Source organism: Haemaphysalis longicornis, unplaced genomic scaffold, assembly GCF_048455015.1.
Source record: "Haemaphysalis longicornis isolate Haplotype H1 unplaced genomic scaffold, Haemaphysalis longicornis Haplotype H1 scaffold_5, whole genome shotgun sequence".
In the NCBI taxonomy this organism is placed as follows: Eukaryota; Metazoa; Arthropoda; class Arachnida; order Ixodida; family Ixodidae; genus Haemaphysalis; species Haemaphysalis longicornis.
In genome coordinates, this window is record NW_027526385.1 from 17,626,200 (window position 1) to 17,639,781 (window position 13,582).

Below are 13,582 nucleotides of genomic sequence, written 5' to 3' on the forward strand. Positions count from 1 at the left end.
GGGTCGTCACTCTCAGCCAGTCAGGGCTCATTCGAAGTGGACACTTTGAAATGGACAGAACTGGGAGTTCTGCCCCAGGAAAGTTAATTCAGCTCCATTTTCATTCTCTGCGCAGATTCTGGTGGAGCGTTTCTTCTTCCCACTTCTGGCCCTGCTCCCTCCCATCCTGGTGGCCCTGGCCACCGAGAGCGTCGAGTTCTTGGTCGGCTTCACGGGCTCGTACGCCGGTGCGGTCATCCAGTACATCATACCGGTCGCGCTGGTACACCGAGCGCGCAAACAGGTTCTCGAGGCACTGGGACTTGGTGTCAAGAACCAGCACGCGTCCCCCTTCCGCCACGGTGCCTGGCTGGTCTTTGTGCTGGTGTGGGCCGTGGCGTGTGTCACGCTGGTCACCGTGAACCACATACTTGTGCGCGGATAGGCTTTTGTTGAAATATCACGGTGCTGGTGTGACTCTTGCTATGGTGCTGGTGCCAGTACCAGGCCACTGTGCTCATGTGGGCCGCGGCGCGCGTCACGTTGGTCGCCGTAAACCACATACTCAGGCGCACATAGGCTTTTGTTGAAACACCACGGTGCTGGTGGGACTCTCTTGCCAAGGTACTGGTGGCAGTACCAGGCCACCGTGCTGGTGTGGGCCGTGGCGCACGTCACGCTGGTCGCCGTGAACAACGTACTCGTGCGCGCATAGGTTCTTGTTGAAATACCACGGTGCTGGTGGGACTCTCTTGCCAAGGTGATGGTACCAGTACCAGGCCACCATAGGACAGCTTGCTGCAGCGCTTCAGCCGTGGTGTGTCACTGTTTGTTTCGTCAATGTTTGACCGCATCCTGATTCAAAGCAAGAGGCAGCACCTGATGACGAAGGGAAGCGGGAGATTCCAAGGTGCTGGTACTTTCGTGGCAGTGGCATTGGTCATCGCTGGTCAACGCAGTCATCGCTGTATCGCTACAATCTTGCCAGTGCCATGTTGCTCTCTGAAAGTGTCCTACCAGTCAGAATCTTAATGGGGGAAGGTGAAAGGTTCTGGTACCTGCACTTGCAGCAGCGCTGGTACCTGTGTGGACCGAGACCAGTCATCGCTGTACTGTGGGGACCTTACCAGTGCATAATTGCCCTCTTTGTGAAGTCCTTAGTGGTACCACACTTTGCGCTTCTGTGCCTTTCTCGGGGCTGTATGCCAGACTGCCTGATGGAGCATTCCTTGTACTTGACAATCATCATGAAACCTCCTTTCCTTAACTCACCACACCGACTCACATGAGAGTGCTCATAAAGGCTGGTTACAAATTTTGCTGCATATCAAATTAGGCTGTTCATAAAAGCTGGCATTGTGAAGCATGCCGTTGGCTGGGGAACTGCACCCTACTATGCCCTGTGAACACTGGTACCTCTCTTACTCCCCTATTTATGCCGGCATACTGATTCACTCACAGCTCGGTACGTTCGAAGAGTTGTGTGCATCATTGCAATCTGCTTTGCCGCATCAGTGTGGTACTGAACTTCTGCCGTTTTTCCCTTTATTTCTTCAATCGTCGACAGCTAAGTGCACTTAAAGGTGTATGGAAGTCGTGTGCCGCATACTTGGAGGCGGTACGGAAAAATATAGGTGGAAATAGGGAGTGTGAGTGTATTGCAGTTTTGCTGGTACCAGGGTGCGTTACGTAGATAGAATAAGTGTTGCTGCCTGATTGCCCAAAAAGCTGGATTCCGAAATGCATTTGCGAAATTTCCTGGAGGGCTACTACAAGTTTCTAAAAGTCGAGCTAAGTTCAGGTTAAAGTTGCAGCGGTTTGCCAAGGGGGATCGTATGATGGAGGGCGTAATCATAATGTGCATGTACCGAGTGCTGCAATGAAATTTGTTTTCTTGAAAGCTATGGGAGAGGTTCGGTAAAAGCTTGAGTACATGCAATTTATAGCGACAGTGCTGGTGACGCTTTAGGAAGTAGTGCAAGGCTGGTACTTGCACTCTTTCGTGTGATAAGGTTTATGCTGAACGTGGATGCAATGTTGCGAGTCTACGGCTTTGCAACTCTCACCACTACCAACCCCTTTCGTAGTTGACGCACTTACCTGTTGTCACGGGATGAAGTTGCCGCGGCAGGTGCGGTAAATATTTTGGAGGATAACAGCAGTCGAGCTTAAATAACGTGACACTTTTTGTCGCAAGCCCAAGTGAACTCGCCGCATACTCTTTTTATGTTTACACTGACAGCACCCCGATGTTTTAGTGTTTAGTTCGACGTTTATTTGCACCTGCATTCAGCATTTGAGTGGCCATGCTTTGAGGTCTAAAAATACTTTTTTTCTTCTTTTTTGCAAAGTAGATGCGAAGTTTCTGTACGTGTGCAGTTGGTGTTGATGTTGGTAATGTTTAGTTATGCCACTAACGAATACTGTTCATGTTTATTACCACTGTCTGCCATTGTCTGCAAACTGGGTTATGGGGTTTCTGCTGCGAATTTGAATGATTCCATGTTGCTTAATTAACCAGTTACGGACCAAGGGTTGGAATTGCAGAGCAGTATAGTGACTGTGGCAGGTAGTATTCCACCACAGTTTGTAGGGTTTTAACTTGAAGTGTTCTGAAGAGTTCCTAGGTGTAGCACTTCATTTCTAATGCCTAAGTATTACCCTATTTGTCCTCAACAAGCTGCTTCATCCGGCCTGGGATCACTAGGGTTTTTTTAAGCTTTTTTTCTTCTCGTCACCTTTCAAACTCTGCCCAGCTACATTTAACCCAAATACTGTCACGTTTGAAAAGTACCGTTGCACAATACTAATAGCATTAGGTAAGTTATGAGTTAAAGACCGCTGTCATTAAACGACACATACATTAGTGCCAGGTTGCTGAAACGTTAGCACATTTGGCAAGGTCATCGCTTGAAGCTTACTTTGTCTTTTTTCTTTTATTAGCTGTGCTCATTCCCTCCAGACTTTCCGTTTACTTTTTTTTTTGCTGATTTTAAGCTTTGATTTTGGCGTAAAGTACTTTCTTTCCTATTTCTTATTTTCAGGGGTTGATACCCTAAATTGTTTTTACCTAATCGACATTTCTTTGCAATCAGTTTTATAGTCTAGGTTTTTGTGTTCAGGGGTTTACCCTGTATTGTACAATTTTATTGCTGCGGTAAGAACAGAACTGAGACTGCAAGCACAGTTGAATTCAGCAAGCACACAACAGGACTATTTTCAAGGCCAAACTGCATCCTAGCTGCAGACACATATCAGTGGAGTCCCGTTTTGTGGAATGTTGTATCGTACATCAATTTCCTGGACCGGATCAGTTCCATCATTTTTGCAAACATGGCTTACTGAGGAACTTGCGACTCTCGAAGCCTTACTCACTGTTGTCATTAGTGGTTGAAGTTGTACAAAACCCTGGATTAGCAAGTGCGGTTTTTCTCTTTCCAGTGCTCGTGCAAGGAGTAAATCATTTGTGTTTTATTTGTGGCAGACATGTAATTCCCCCAGTACGTGTGAATAATTTTTGTTTATTTGTGGCAGGAACAGAATTATGGGGCCACCTTAGCTTTTTGGTGAAAGTATTGTCCTTTAAAACATGTTTCTCATTTTTTGCGTTTCCTTGTGCTGCGCACATGTTTAGTCAGCAGCACTACATTCCGTTTCCTACTGCAACTACAACCCACACCTTAGACCATGACTGTTTGCATTCAAAGTTTGAGCAGCAGTAGCTCAGAAACTGTGCAGCTAGCTCCCCATTCTCCTTTTTGAATATCGTTGAACTGGTTGTGGTTGTGGAACAAAAAAAACTGAAATTTCACGTAGGCGCCTAATAGCGCAGGGCTGTGATGGTGTGTGTGCTATTGTTTGCAACGACTTTTTGTACTTGCCTTTGTTTGTTTGTGCCGGTTCATGACCACGCTCTGCAAACAGACTGCGGAAATCTGCACGTTAGTCTGCCCAAGTCAAACCCGAGTGTTGTGTAAGAATTCATGTTGATGCTGGTGTGTGCAGTGAAGACTCGCAAACTGTGTGTGATGAACTGTGCCATGCACCGCTCTGGCGTGACTGTTGATGTTGCCGAAGCTTACCGGGAATATTTTTCTATGGATGGAGCGGTTTCCCAGCTTCGAAAAAAAGCCCTCCGAGAAGTGGACAACTTCTCGTCTGCTTGGCCGGTGTTTGCTTGGCGTGATGTGCGAACACACGTTGAATGTTCCTCGTCTATTATGTTCGTTGGTTTTTTAAGTAATAGTTTTTCTTCTATACAGAAATCCAAAATGTGGTCTAGTCTCGCAACGTGTAGGTTCCACACTGCTACTGTCGTGCCAGACATGACACCTGGCGTTTATTTTTCACCGCGTGCTTATATTGAGTTCTGCTTGTATTTCTCCTGTGCTGGTCATTCTGGCAATGGGGGTTTCCTCCGCCCATTTTGCACGACTCATATTTTTTAACTTTTTCCTGCATTTTTTTCACAAACCACAACCCCCCTCAGGTTTTAGGATGTTTAATAAGTTCTTTTCGAGTGTTTGCAGTGATTGCGAGTGATTTGTGTAGCAACTCGGTTTATTTTCCCTGTGCAAAAACGAAATGATTAAATTGTTGTATTTTTGTGAAATGCTTGCCGTCTCATTTACTTCAGTAGGACTTAGCGTTGGTATGTGCCATTTGTGTCTACCTTTGTCTTAACTTCTTTAGCGCCCTATTCTTCGTAACTCGAGGTAATTATGTTGCCCGTCAAAAAGGAAATTTTCTTTCCAAGAGCAAGAACAAAGGAACCCTAATTAGCACATGTGTAGTCCTGACAATATAGGCAATGCGTGTCACAATAAATATAGATCAGGTTAGCAAAACCTTTCGGGCAGTTGTGATATTGTAAGAATGCCACATTGACAACATCGAGCAATGACACTGTTAGTTGCAGTTGCAGTAGAACCCCAATTATAACGACTTTTTTTGGGCCGTGAAAAAGCGTCGTAAAATGCAGGTGTCATAAAATCCAAGCAACAAAAATTACATCTATAAAAACAGTTTCGTGTGACAGATTTGCAAATCACTTTAGTGTAAGTTGCAAGCTAATGCTTTGCAGAGCTCGGAAACCCGAATCACTAAAAAAAAGGTAAATGTGAAAAAGTTGATGAACCAAATGCAAAAGAAAAAAGAACCACATTGGCTAATATACGTTGTGGAACAGGCTGTCTTCCTACCACATGCTCTTTCAATTGGCATGGAGGTTTTACGTGTCGAAGCTATTGCCTAGGCTGCGAAAAATGGCTGGAGAGTAATTTGGACCACCTTAAGATCTCTAACATCGTCAGTATTCAAGTAATGCGATCGAACGGAGCCAGAGGCCTCGCCACAATCGCCCAGTCACATTTCTTGGCTTTTGTGGATTTGGTCGGGCGCCGCCAATCGCACAGACTAATTTCTGTGATGTCGAAAAGACTTCATCAGAAAGTGGTGAGGGAAACAACCACTGCTGCTGCTGTTTTCCCTAATATATACATTATTAGTTTGAGGTTTGCGGTCGAATCCGTATCACTGTTATCAAGACAAAACAGCCTTTTCAATGACTCAAACTTGTATTTTCTTTTCGTGGCCCCTTTAAAAGTAATGATAAACGCCGCACGCGCGTCGCACTAGTGATACTGCATAAGAGTGTCAGCAAGAGAATTACAAGACTACACAATGAAGAAGTGCAGCTAAAACTACTGAGCAAAGGATTGGCCATTTGCTGATGATTTTGCACGAGGACCCGTTTCAAACCTTCAATCAGTGTCAGCCCGATTGCTCTGCACAAAACAGGAACAAGCAAAGTAGGCAAAATGGGGGAAACTATGACGCATTGCTGTTTTTTTTTCTCCTCTCCTTGAGTCCAAAAAAGATAGCCGCAAATTAATTTTAGTATATTCAGCCTGAATGGGCTCTGATGGTAAAGGGGGGATTAAAAGAAATACGAACAACAAAACGCACAGCCTCCAACGTATATTGTACCGTATGACTGTAAATTCAGTGAACTGCACAAATGCGCCATTCTTAATGGTAACTTGAGAGTGTAGCCTACTCTTAGAGGAAGTGTTTGATCAAGAAGCGACGGCGGTAATTTATTTTGAGTCGTCTTTTCGTCAGATATGCTTAGCCCTACTTTTTTCGTATTTTTTTAATCCACCCTGTACCTTACAAAGATAGCTATGCGAAAATTTTATCACATGCACCTCGCACAATGCAATCATTCTGTGGCACCATGCCAAAAATGTGCACGTCTCGTTTAAGCGAAGTGCACGAAGTTGCAGGCATTCACTGCTGGGATGCATCCAGTTTTTCTACCTCATGGTCTGCCACCGCCTGATGCGCACTGCCGTCGTTTCTGTCTCTCTCTTTTCATGTCATGTTTTATGTTTCGTTTTTGCCATGACACATTAGCTTATTTTTCTTGTGTGTGCTTATGTTATAGACGCCAAACCACCACGAAAGGCCGAATGATCTATCATGTTTATTTTTATTATTATTTTGTATTAGTATTATTGCTTTTTTTTTGTTATTGCAACACAATTTGCGTTGTGCGCTTGATATGCTTCCACTCAACCGTCTCGTCCGATCAACCGTCTCTCTCTCTCTCTCTCTCTCTCTCTCTCTCTCTCTCTCTCTCTCTCTCGCTCTCTGTGTCTCCGCCACCTGTAACCCTCCTAGCTCGTCACCGCGCGTCTACCTCCTCTCCCACCCATCAGCCAATCAAAGACTAGTCCCCCTCTTTAGGCTACCCTTTATTTTGGCTTCACATTATTGACCACAAAATCTTGCACTCGTCTGCACCGTCGGCGTTCGGGTGATGCGAGCTGCACTATAGCTTCACTGCCGAATGGAGCTGCGCAGCGGCCGAGCCAGTTCACGCGCAGTGCTGGCGAATCGAAGGGGCGTCTTATCAATCACGACATCCTTTTCAAATGTCGTCGGCGCGATTACTGTGGCTGGTGTGTGTGTGTAGTTGCGCGGACGTTCTCTTCCGGGGCCCTGCATCGCTATTCGGGCTACCTGCGCCGACTGACTCACAGTGCAACCACGCGGCAAAACGCGGACGGTGTTTATAAGCCGTGGAGGCCCGCGGGCACAGGCCGTGTCCTCAAAGCTAATTAACAGCGTCAATGTCGCCGTTGTTGCGAGCCGAGAGCGCACGTGCATCGCTTCGCGGGGGGTTCACCCTGCCTCCCGAGTGAAAAGGGGAGCGATAAATTGGTCTGCAGAGTTTTGTTCTTTTCCTGAAGAGCCAAGTTTGCCAGAGACAAGCAGGAGACGGGTGGAATTTCGCTTATGTGGACTACGATAACAGCTACAGCTTGATGTGGGCCAGTTATTACGGCAGGACTTAAAGGTTTTTTTTTTTTTTTTAAGGCGCAAGAAAAACGCGGACCTTAGAAGAAGACGAACACGACAAACGAAGTGCCACTTCTAACTAAACTTTATTAATGAAAAGCGCCGCATTTATACGTTACTCAAACACGACGTCACCCATCAATTCTGGTCCGCTCTTCAAGAATTCAATCTCTCGCTGAAGGGTAATAGATGGTTTCCCTATGCACTCCTCGACCACTTTTTCGACTGACAACGCCGCGATAATTTTTTTCAAGGTTATCACTGGCCCCGCGCAGAAATCTGGTTTGCTTCAACCTTAATTGGTACGCGCTTGTATTGTTTACGATGGTCGGACATGTGCCCTCCAGCTTTGTTTTTCACAGCCCAATTGTGCTCACGCGCTCTTTCGCTGAAACAGTTCTTATTTAAAATTGGAAGAGGAATTTTCGAGGCCATCCATTGCCTGACATTGAATTCCTGAAAAGCGGACCAGAACACAATGAGTGACGTCATATATAAATGCTATTCTTTTTTTTATTTCATTAATAAAGTTCAGTTGGAAGGGGCGCTTCGTTTGTCTTGTTCGTTTTCTTCAAGGGTCCGCGTTTTTCTTGCGCCTTAAAAATCCCGGGCCATCTCCACTAACGTGAAACCTGGGGAGAGGCGAAGCAAGCAGTGTAAAAGTGTATTCAAAGGTTGTCTCTCTTGCCACACGGCCCGCGTTGATTGTGCGCCGGGGAAGCGCCGGTGGGAGGAGGAATCGCGCGATGATGATGATGATGATGATGATGATGATGATGATGGTGGTGATGATGATGATGATGATTTGCATTGGTTTCCCCTTTGCAGCGGGGCGATGACTTGTCATCCTACCAAAAAGGATCAATATTCCTATGTTTTTCTCTTGGTTTAATACTAGCGCTGCTTAGGGCAGGCACAAAAAAACTTATTAGGCACAAAATACTTTTTTTCCTGTTACAGGTGGTAGCTGTCCTAGGCAATATTCCCCTCCCTGCTTTTCGTCCAGCAGCATTCTAATCTTCTTTTCGTCCCCTCGACAGCCTTGAAGTTAACTTCCTCTGTGCTACCATTAAATCCTAGGGCTTCTGGAAGCCGAATATTTCTCTCATGTAGATTTGGATGGATACCCAGTCATTCTAACACTATGTGCCGCATAGTTTCTGTTTCTTTTCCGCAGACCACGCATACCGCATCATTTTGTGAATACCTGCCCACAAAGCTCTTAGTTCGCAAGCAACCTGCTCTAGTCTCAAAAAGCAAAGCACTGCCCTGTGATTTATCGTAGGAATTTTCCTTTCTGATGTCCAATTTCTCAGCCATGTACATTTATAACCGCGTTTTAGTTTCCATTTTTGCTCTCAATTTACCCGTTTCTATCTGCCTTGGCTCTTTTTTGGCTGTTTTGGATGGCTGTTTTGGATTCTCCACTGTTCTTTCCGTATTTCATCGATAGCCTTCTAGTCTTCCTTAGCCACTGCGTGTCGACGCTTTTCAAGTATAGGTACCTAAACACCTTAGCTGCCCACCTACGTTGATCCATTACTCTCAACCTCCTCTCAAAACATATTTTACTCTGTGCTTCTCGAACTTCAAACGACGCCCAGCCCATATCTCCCTGCACTGCTTCGTTAGTTGTTTTTCCATGCGCGCCTAAGGCCAAACGTCCTACTGTTCTCTGGTTTACTTCAAGGCCTGATAAAACGTCTGATTTTAAGCAGAGTACAGCATTCGCAAATGTGAGACCCGAAACCATTACTCCTTTCCACATTCCTCTCACTACATCATATTTCTTAAACCCCCACAGAGCTCTATGCTTCATTATGGCTGCGTTTCGCTTTCCCTTGTTGCCCCTCATGAGTTCTTAAGTAGTTATCCCCTTCGTTTATCCACTCTCCCAAATATTTATATTCCTTCACTCTGGGTAATTCACCGCGCTGGATAGACACTACGTCGGTGGTAGCGTCATTGAAAACCATTATTCCCGATTTTTCTGCGCTAAAATTTCACCCGAGGTCGGTGGCTTCCTGGCCGCTAATATTTATTAGCCGTTGCATATCGGTCAGGTTATCCGCTAAAAGAACAATGTCGTCTGCGTATAACATTCCCGGAATACGGCTTGCACCGCCACTCCTCGACTCGTTAAAGCCCCAATTGGAACACAAAAAGAAACGCACAACGCCGGACGTCGTTCCTGCGGCTTCGGCTTGCGGCGCGTCCCAACCCGAAACCGTAAACGCCGAGGTTTAAACAGCCGCCCCCGAGCTTACGTCACGGCCAAATCAGCGCTCGCGTCAAGGTGGAATGAGAACGTAGAGTTTAGATTCTTTCTCTCTGCGCCCCACTTATTGTCCCTATCACCGGAAGAATCCGCTTAATGGGCGATTTTTTTTTTTCGGGTGTCTGATTTAGTCGGCTCCTATTACCCGACTGTCTTGTTCGATCGTAAGCGTGAACATGCCGCCGTCACATTTGTTTGCAGCTGCTAATACCAACAAACCAAAACATTAACATTTCTTCTCTCAATTATTCTGTTTTCACGTCCGACGTTTCAAAGGTTTCAAACTGCCGCAGCCGGATAGTCGGAACGATAAAAATGCTTGCGGGCCCATCGACAATCGTGGTTAGAAATGTCACTAAATGATCACATCCAAGAACTTCCATTCATAGGGAGTTCTTTAAACGATTGAAAGTAACCTGTACCGTGCTTTCCGCTGTATCACCGCAGACGTCAACGACAACCTCAACGTCGTCGTAATGCTTGCCGGCGTCAAGAAACCTGTTGCGTTGTGCCAGACAAGAACAAGATACGTCGCAGCCGTAATAGCGAACCCGAACGGGAACAGGAACAAGACGGGAAAGACGCGATTCCGGCCAAGGTAGAGGCCAAGCCGCACCCGGTACAAAGTCTGCCGGCCGTATCACCGGAACGGTTACACATCCTTCGGCAAAGTTTTAGGCCTAGCTGCTTTGCGGGGGAGTGACCCCGTCATAGCGGCCGACAGATCGGAGTAACGTTGTGGTTTTGGGGAATACATCGACGTTAATTTGTAATAACACGAACAACAAGGATTATGCTAGTTCTCACCTTCCTGTACGACAGCCTAGACATGAAAGTTCCCAAAGAAGCTCGCAGTAAATAAGCGAAACTTGTCGCCGCCACGGGTGCTCCGCTCGAGAAACTCGCGATAAAGCGACTCGTATTTTGGTTGCTTCGCCTTGCAGCATATGCGTTAGGTTGAACCCTACTTGAATTTCTTCCAGTTTCTTTTCTAACCCCGCCATGTAAACCACAAACAGTATTGGGCTCAAATGGCATCCCTGTTTCAGTACCGTATGGGTGTTGGCCTGCTGGGCGCATTTCTGTCCCTCCCATGTAAGCTGTCCTTCTGTCCTTCTGTCCTTCCCATGCGCTTGCTGAGGCGGTGGCGCCCTCTCTTGTGTTGAACCGGATTTAAGCAATTAAATGAGAGACAGACTGGCCGTAAGTTGTCTTCGTGTCACACGCTGCAGCATGCTAAGAAGTCCACTTTACAGGAGAAAACCTGGCGTTTGAAACAAATTTCGAGACGGAATTTAACAGATTTGTTATTAATTCAATCAAATCCTGATTATTCCTGGATTTTACATTAGTTTAAATTATATCAGTTTTTTTTTTGAACGGGTTTTATTCATTATACACTTGTTTGTTTGGCCATCGTTTGATAACTTGATTTACCGGGACTACATGAGACGACGACAGGAGACGCCGACAGCCGGAGCGCCTAAGGTGCTTTGCCCCTAAAAACCTTTTAGTTACGATATTAGAAAAATTCTTCCCTCGTGCTCTGATGGATTTGAGCCCTCGGTCCGACACTCGTTAGCAAAACATGCCTAACTTTATTCGGCCGCTAAAATGCCGGTGATGCACGGGATTGCCTACAAGCGTTTTCAACCTGGTCTTAATAACGGGATCCGCGAATTAGTTAGTTAAATACGAAGCTTTGTAAAACCAAGAAGTAATTATTCCTATGAATAATTTCTATTTCCCAATAATGTAGGGGTTACTTCTTACGCAAATGTTCCGGAAAGTTTTCCTGTAAAAACTGTGCACATTTAGTCCTAACTTTATGAACTTGTATTTGTACGTCTGTGTGTCTGTGATCGACCTAGTACAGTCCAGCCCGCTTATAACGAACACATCGGGAAACGGAAGTCACTTCGTTATATCCGGTTTTCGCTATATCTGAACATAAATATGTGTGTGCAAATGGTAGCGGGAAATGAAGATTTGTTCTTTATAGCCGGTATTTCGTTAATACCGGCTTCGCTATAAATGCGCTATACTGTAGTTCTCATGGCAATATTTCTCATGGCATTGGTAGTTCTCATGGCACAGTAATCCCCAGAAAAGACCCAAAATACGATGAAAAATTGGTTTTACGCTCCAAAGCACGTGTATACGCGCGTTTACCATCCAGACCGGCACAATCTTTCGAAGCGCCCTGATCCCCACCGCCTGCTTTTGTGTGCGCGAGTGTGCATACAAGAAAAACACTGCCTTGTAATGCGATATCATTAAATGGTTTTATTGAGCGAAACAGCCGTCGTTGGCGTCAGCGTCTGTAACAGCAAAACGGCTCCTCGGCCACGTGTCTTTGAAGCGTTCCGTGGCACGAGGCGTTCCATAGCACACGCATAACCCTTTCGGTCGTGGTGTCTTATATCTAGGACACAAACGAAAATACTTGTAGCAATTTGAGAACAAAACCAAAACAGCTAGTTTTCTGGGAAATAGTTCTCCAAGGATTTCTCTTTCCATAAATATCAGCATTGTTCGTTTTTTGCTACAGCTGAACGTTAGAGGAAGGCATTGCAGTGAAGACCAAACTGACATCGAATTGACCTCACTCAGGGGCCGAAGTCCTAGTTTGATTACATGGCTGTAAGTAAAAAAAAAATGCTTTCAGTGCCAGGCTTCATTTTTGGTATGTGGGCTGACTGATTTTTAAAATTTAGAAAAACGAGCAAAAATTCTGCTGTATTTTAAACTTTTAATTGCCTAACGCCGAATTAAATGCAGTGCTTCTAAATCGCTAATTACTTGCACCACAAGCTCATTTTTTTCGTTTGTAAGCTTGTAGCATCGCAATAATAAGGAAAACGCACGCAAAAAATACTTTTGCTAGAAATAAAAAATCCAGGGCTGAAAGAGTAAACTCGCCAACAGCGAAATGTTGGCGCCCACGCTACGGAACGGGAGGACAGGGCCAAGAAAAAAAAAATTAGCCCCATCTTCCCGAAGGAACGCTGAGTAGATGCGGAGCATCTCGGGGTTCCGTTGTGTGTGGGGTGGTGCTGACGCTTGCTTGCGCCAACCCACTAACTGACGGGACTGTTGCTTTCATCACACTTCATCGGAAGAATGGAGTGAAGTGGAGTCAACCGCAGCAAGCGGTGAACTGAACGCGCGCAGCGCGCTACCCGATTTACATTCAAGGTTGAAGGAGAGGAGACGAGAGGAGGGGAGTTGCGCAAGCGCCGAGCATGCGCCGCGAAAGCAGAAGCGAGAACGCGTGAGAAGCGAAAGCGAAGTGCACGCAGCTGGTACGAGAGAAGAAGTGGCGGGAGTATCGCGCAGCTGTGGGAAAGAGGGAAGGAGGAGAGTTGTGCATGCGCAGTGCGAGTGCGGACGCCGACACGGGACATGCCCAGACTATAAGATGCTCCGCATCTAAAATCAGCGCCCTTCCACTCTGTGAAGAAGATGACCGGCGAAGCTGCAGGACGCAGTCAGGAGCACACGAAACTAGTGTCACTAAATAACCTAAATTTAGTGACGCCACACGAAACAAGACACGTTTGTATGTAATTTGCGATTGAGCACGCTTCCTAGCTGAATGAAACTTGGTAGGACTGGAGTTTTATTCTAGCGGACAAACACGGGGCTCTCCGTTTCCTTCCCGGGTCGTAGGCATCTTACTGTCCTTAAATTGCCGCTCGACCACGGAGGACAGCTGTCAGGTGCATGGTGTCGCGCCGCGAGGCGTCCGGTCTGTGTGTGTGTGTGTGTGTGAGGGAGAGAGAGAGAGAGAGAGAGAGAGAGAGAGAGAGAGAGAGAGAGAGAGAGAGAGAGATCTTTAATGAAGTCTGGCGATGTTAGCTGGGCTAAAATGCCTAACTTGCGGCGCCAGTTGATGACGTGATGAAGATGATGGCGATGATGTTCAAGAACTTGATGCGCCCAGAGACGGCGAGCTAT

General features: G+C 46.1%; 2 protein-coding genes across 4 annotated transcripts in view; one reads left to right on the plus strand and one right to left on the minus strand.

Moving 5' to 3' along the window:
* LOC144137928 (transmembrane protein 104) overlaps positions 1-4,591 on the plus strand; it is a 37,022-nt gene extending 32,431 nt beyond the window's left edge. For both annotated transcript variants that reach the window (XM_077669951.1, XM_077669952.1), the window contains one exon: positions 116-4,591. In XM_077669951.1, the coding sequence (XP_077526077.1) occupies positions 116-424 (309 nt within the window). In that variant the 3' untranslated portion in view covers positions 425-4,591. The remainder of the gene's footprint in view (positions 1-115) is intronic.
* Positions 1-10,533, minus strand: part of Arpc1 (Actin-related protein 2/3 complex, subunit 1A) — a 65,556-nt gene extending 55,023 nt beyond the window's left edge. Inside the window, exon 1 of one of the 2 annotated variants that reach the window (XM_077669953.1) lies at positions 10,430-10,533. The gene's annotated coding sequence lies outside the window, so the exon portion shown is untranslated. The remainder of the gene's footprint in view (positions 1-10,429) is intronic. The other variant, XM_077669954.1, reaches the window with a different exon arrangement.
* Between the last annotated feature and the right edge of the window lie 3,049 nt (positions 10,534-13,582).